The 6,067-nt window shown below is 50.0% G+C and overlaps 1 protein-coding gene across 1 annotated transcript in view; it reads right to left on the reverse strand.

Moving 5' to 3' along the window:
- LOC311119282 (cytoplasmic dynein 2 heavy chain 1-like) overlaps nt 1–6,067 on the reverse strand; it is a 58,349-nt gene that overhangs the window by 27,503 nt on the left and 24,779 nt on the right. Inside the window, 8 exon segments of the mRNA XM_084194002.1 lie at nt 157–289; nt 525–656; nt 1,008–1,207; nt 3,392–3,507; nt 3,806–4,029; nt 4,150–4,332; nt 4,671–4,774; nt 4,777–4,852. Of these exon segments, the coding sequence (XP_084050128.1) occupies nt 157–289; nt 525–656; nt 1,008–1,207; nt 3,392–3,507; nt 3,806–4,029; nt 4,150–4,332; nt 4,671–4,774; nt 4,777–4,852 (1,168 nt within the window).

Genomic DNA, 6,067 nt, shown 5'->3' on the forward strand with positions numbered 1-6,067 from the left:
TTTGGTGGATTAAACTGAAATTGCAACCAACTTTCTATGGCTTGTTTAACTTTCACTATCTTTCAGAGTAGAATAGAATACTTCTTCTAATACGTCTAAAAGATGCAGTCTGGCCTCATGGTTGTGTTGTGGTTGTTTCCCGGTAGTGGTTCTTACCCTGTGGTTCTCTGACCACCTGCCTGGCGCTGTTTGTGAGAACCCCGTCAGTCCACTCCCTAGTGTCCATGTCTATGTGACCCAGCAGCTGCTGGCGGGGCATGGCTTTAGGGTTCACTGTATACTGCTTCACCTAGACCCACCATGACAGCGACAAGGGCAGGCAGGGACCAAGTCGTTCGGTGGCATAGGTCAGTGGCTGCATCTCAAATGACATTCTATTGCTAACTGTAATGTTACATTAATAAAATATTAATACGATTATGATTAATGATAACTAGGGCACAGAGCTTTTCCTGGGAGGGTAACGCAGACAGAATAACAATATAAGGATTGTGATTATCATGATTAATCAGGTGTATACTCACCACCCTGCCTGTCCTGCCCAGGGCGGCACGCAGCATCCTCCACAGAGTAGATTTACCTGCCCCGCTGGGGCCTACGATCACCACTCCCATACGCTGTCTCAACTGCTCACACAGCTCCAGAGCCTTCTTCATCTACAGAGAAAAACTACTTTATCCATCCATCCCTACATCCATCCATCCATCCCTACATCCATCCATCCCTACATCCATCCATCCCTACATCCATCCATCCCTACATCCATCCTTCACCTACATCCATCCATCCCTCCCTACATCCATCCATCCCGACATCCATCCATCCCTACATCCATCCATCCCTACATCCATCCATCCCTACATCCATCCATCCCTACATCCATCCATCCCTACATCCATCCTTTCTTCTATCCTCTTGACTAAACAGCTCATACAACTCCAGACCAGAGCTTTCATCATGTATGAGGAGTGTCCCACAAACACACACACACGGCCACAGTCCCCCACCTGGCTGGGTATGAGTTGGAGGTGTGCCTCCTCGTATACGGCCTGCAGGGCGTGACTGAGGGTCTGGTCCTCCACGTCAGTGAAGCCCACCCCAGGGAACACATCTTGGACCAAGGCATCAAACCTGCTGCTGTCTGCAAATGTCAGCTTGGACATGGTGTTCAACCTCAGTGCCTGCACCACCAGAACACTCTCCTTGACTGGGGAACACAGAGATAGAGAGGGAACACAGAGACAGAGAGGGAACACAGAGATAGAGAGGGAACACAGAGATAGAGAGGGAACACAGAGACAGAGAGGGAACACAGAGATAGAGAGGGAACACAGAGATAGAGAGGGAACACAGAGATAGAGAGGGAACACAGAGATAGAGAGGGAACACAGAGATAGAGAGGGAACACAGAGATAGAGAGGGAACACAGAGATAGAGAGGGAACACAGAGATAGAGAGGGAACACAGAGATAGAGAGGGAACACAGAGATAGAGAGGGGGTGGAGGCAGAGCCAGAGAGGGAACACAGAGATAGAGAGGGGGTGGAGGCAGAGCCAGAGAGGGAACACAGAGATAGAGAGGGGGTGGAGGCGGAGCCAGAGAGGAAACACAGAGATAGAGAGGGGGTGGAGGCAGAGCCAGACAGGGAACACAGAGATAGAGAGGGGGTGGAGGCAGAGCCAGAGAGGGAACACAGAGATAGAGAGGGAACACAGAGATAGAGAGGGGGTGGAGGCAGAGCCAGAGAGGGAACACAGAGATAGAGAGGGGGTGGAGGCGGAGCCAGAGAGGGAACACAGAGATAGAGAGGGGGTGGAGGCAGAGCCAGAGAGGGAACACAGAGATAGAGAGGGGGTGGAGGCAGAGACAGAGAGGGAACACAGAGATAGAGAGGGGGTGGAGGCAGAGCCAGAGAGGGAACACAGAGATAGAGAGGGGGTGGAGGCGGAGCCAGAGAGGGAACACAGAGATAGAGAGGGAACACAGAGATAGAGAGGGGGTGGAGGCGGAGCCAGAGAGGGAACACAGAGATAGAGAGGGGGTGGAGGCGGAGCCAGAGAGGGAACAAAGAGATAGAGAGGGGGTGGAGGCAGAGACAGAGAGGGAACACAGAGATAGAGAGGGGGTGGAGGCAGAGACAGAGAGGGAACACAGAGATAGAGAGGGAACACAGAGATAGAGAGGGAACACAGAGATAGAGAGGGGGTGGAGGTGGAGGCGGAGCCAGAGAGGGGATACATGGGAGAGAGGAGTTCATTTGTATAAAAGTTAACTTGTTTCTTTGTTATTCTGCTACACTGTGTTGCTACTAGCTACATCAGCAGCTTTATAAAATGTGCTAATTACGACCTGTGTCATGATTTAGAGTGCATCGATACTTTTGTAAAGCTGCTGGTACTAGAGGCACAGAAAAAGGAGCAGGGATGGTTTTTCACTGGAACATTTTGCCTGACAATAGAGGGAGCAAACAGAGCAAGACCCAGGGACAAACGTGCTGTCTGACAAATAGAGTAGACGAGAGAGAGAGAGAGAGAGAGAGAGAGAGAGAGAGAGAGAGAGAGAGAGAGAGAGAGAGAGAGAGAGAGAGAGAGAGAGAGAGAGAGAGAGAGAGAGAGAGAGACAGAGAGAGAGAGAGAGAGAGAGAGAGACAGAGAGAGAGAGAGAGACAGAGAGAGAGAGACAGACAGAGAGAGAGCGAGAGAGAGAGACAGACAGAGCGAGAGACAGAGACCGAGAGAGACAGAGAGAGAGATAGAGAGACAGAACCAGAGACAGAGAGAGAGAGAGAGAGAGAGAGAGAGAGAGAGAGAGAGAGAGAGACAGACATACAGACCGAGAGAGAGAGACAGAGAGAGAGAGAGAGAGAGAGAGAGAGAGAGAGAGAGAGAGAGAGAGAGAGAGAGACAGAGAGAGAGAGAGAGAGAGACAGAGAGAGAGATAGACAGAGCGAGAGACAGAGACCGAGAGAGAGACAGAACCAGAGACAGACAGAGAGAGAGAGAGAGAGAGAGAGAGAGAGAGAGAGAGAGAGACAGAGAGACAGAGAGACAGAGAGACAGAGAGAGAGAGAGAGAGAGAGAGAGAGAGAGAGAGAGAGAGAGAGAGAGAGAGAGAGAGAGACAAAGCAATCAACCGGGGATCAGAGAGATATGACTAACCAGGCGGGGAGAGGTCAGAGAGAGGGGGAGGGAGAGAGGAAGAGGCAAAGAGGGGCGAGAGGGATGGGGGAGGAAAACAACTCAGCTAAGACCAGTGTTTGAGGAAAAGGACAAAAGGACAGAGAGAGGAGAGAGAGCCCAAAGGCTGAGACAGAGGACCGTTTTTAGGGGGATATTTGGCTATTAGGGATGTTTGGGGGGTGGGGAGTAAGTGTAAGTTTAGAGGGTCTTACTCTTGTTCTTGGCCTCACTCCTCCTCTGCTGCTGCAGCAGACTGCCACAACCCCTCAGCACTGTCTTCAGTGCCCTCAGACCCCAGTCGTAGTGCTGCTGGGGGGTCAAGAGCTCCCTACACACAGTCCATACATGTTACACACTCAGACATAGCAGATACATACACACCCAGTCACAAAACATATCCCTACAAACAGATACAGAGACCTATTAAAGGGATAGTGAGAGATTCTAGCAATCAAGCCACTTTTCTAGTCAGATGAACTCATGGATACCATTTGTATACTGAAAGTTTACTGCACACAGAGACATAACAATGTTATCCATGAGTTCAGCTGACTTTGGGTAAGTCAAAAGGGGGCTTAGTTGCCAAAATGTTGCACTATCCCTTTGAAATAGACACAAAGACACACCTGGCGAGGTTGAAGATGGCGACCAGCTTGCGACCCAGTATCTCTCCGTCTTTGAAGCCCTCTGAGTAGAGGATGACCTCAGCGATGAGCTCGTTGTCTGGTCGGGACATGGCCACGGGCCTGAACAGCTGCTTCAGGTTGTCAGGCAGCTTCTGTCTCCCTCCATAACCCTTCCCAGCCGGGTTCAACGTTATAAACACCCCCGAGTTAGGGTCCAACTCCACCTAACACGGAGAGAGAGAGCGAGAGAGCAAGAGAGAGCGTTTAAAATACCAGCATGCAATATACCATACAAGTATCTGCGTGCCAAGCATGCCTAAGTGACTGTGTGACTGTGTGGTCACCTCCTTGCCCAGCAGCTCACAGCTGGTCCTGTGGTTCTTCAGTGAGTTCTGGATACCCTGTATCTGCATGGACACTGCAGACAACACAGCCTCCTCCAGGCGGTTAAACTCATCAAAGCAGCCCCACGCTCCACACTTCACCAGCCCCACAAAGATCCGGCCCATAGACTTCACGTCTATTCCCTGCAACACACCATTTACTGATTCATTCATTTCCTTTATTTATTTATTCATCCTTTCTTTATTCAGGAGATCTTGAAATTTCCTAATTTCTTTTCAAAAAAGAATTCACCTTATGTTACATTTCTGAGTTTTAGTAATGTTAAGTGTTTGTTCGTGCATTTGTGTGTGTGTGTGACTGTGTGTGTGTGTGTGTGTGCATTCGTCACGTGTGTGTGACTGTGTGTGTGTGTGTGTGTGTGTGTGTGTGTGCATTCGTCACGTGTGTGTGACTGTGTGTGTGTGTGTGTGTGTGTGTGCATTCGTCACGTGTGTGTGACTGTGTGTGTGTGTTTGTTTACCTCATCACAGTTGAAGACAAGTACTTGTCTTCCGAACAGGCCCCCCAGGGCTTTGACTGACTCAGTCTTGCCGGTGCCGGCAGGGCCGTAGGGGTTTCCCCCAAACCCATCATCATGGCCTGGGTCAAGGTCAGATAACACTTATCAGTCAGGGGAGTGTGGACCAGCTTAGCCGCATTACCCTGAGAGAGATAGAGGAGGGGAGGGATGGAGAGAGTGATAGAGGAGGGGAGGGATGGAGAGAGTGATAGAGGAGGGGAGGGATGGAGAGAGTGATAGAGGAGGGGAGGGATGGAGAGAGAGAGAGAGGAGGGGAGGGATGGAGAGAGTGATAGAGGAGGGGAGGGATGGAGAGAGTGATAGAGACAGAGAGAGAGGAGGGGAGGGATGGAGAGAGTGATAGAGGAGGGGAGGGATGGAGAGAGTGATAGAGGAGGGGAGGGATGGAGAGAGTGATAGAGGAGGGGAGGGATGGAGAGAGTGATAGAGGAGGGGAGGGATGGAGAGAGTGATAGAGGAGGGGAGGGATGGAGAGAGTGATAGAGGAGGGGAGGGATGGAGAGAGTGATAGAGAGAGAGAGAGGGGAGGGGAGGGATGGAGAGAGTGATAGAGACAGAGAGAGGATGACAGTGTGTTGAGGCAGACTTTGCAGAGAGACTGCAGCACACACAGTGTGAGAGGTGTCCTTATCTCTGGGTGAACATCTCCCCCCAGTGGTGCAGGACTGCATAGCGCTGTAGTTGAACTGCTGCCTGGTACTGAAGTGTGTAGAGCTGTCATTTAGACGTGTACAGGTGTGTGTAGATGAGATGGTCAGAAGTATATATCTGCGTAGAGAGGTGGTCAGACGTACGGTATATCTGTGTAGAGAGGTGGTCAGATGTACAGTATATCTGTGTAGAGAGGTGGTCAGAAGTACAGTATATCTGTGTAGAGAGGTGGTCAGAAGTACAGTATATCTGTGTAGAGAGGTGGTCAGAAGTACAGTATATCTGTGTAGAGAGGTGGTCAGAAGTACAGTATATCTGTGTAGAGAGGTGGTCAGAAGTACAGTATATCTGTGTAGAGAGGTGGTCAGAAGTACAGTATATCTGTGTAGAGAGGTGGTCAGAAGTACAGTATATCTGTGTAGAGAGGTGGTCAGAAGTACAGTATATCTGTGTAGAGAGGTGGTCAGAAGTACAGTATATCTGTGTAGAGAGGTGGTCAGAAGTACAGTATATCTGTGTAGAGAGGTGGTCAGAAGTACAGTATATCTGTGTAGAGAGGTGGTCAGAAGTACAGTATATCTGTGTAGAGAGGTGGTCAGAAGTACAGTATATCTGTGTAGAGAGGTGGTCAGAAGTACAGTATATCTGTGTAGAGAGGTGGTCAGAAGTACAGTATATCTGTGTAG

The sequence above is a fragment of the Coregonus lavaretus genome (genome assembly GCF_964263955.1).
Source record: "Coregonus lavaretus genome assembly, contig: HAP1_SCAFFOLD_1926, whole genome shotgun sequence".
In the NCBI taxonomy this organism is placed as follows: domain Eukaryota; kingdom Metazoa; phylum Chordata; class Actinopteri; order Salmoniformes; family Salmonidae; genus Coregonus; species Coregonus lavaretus.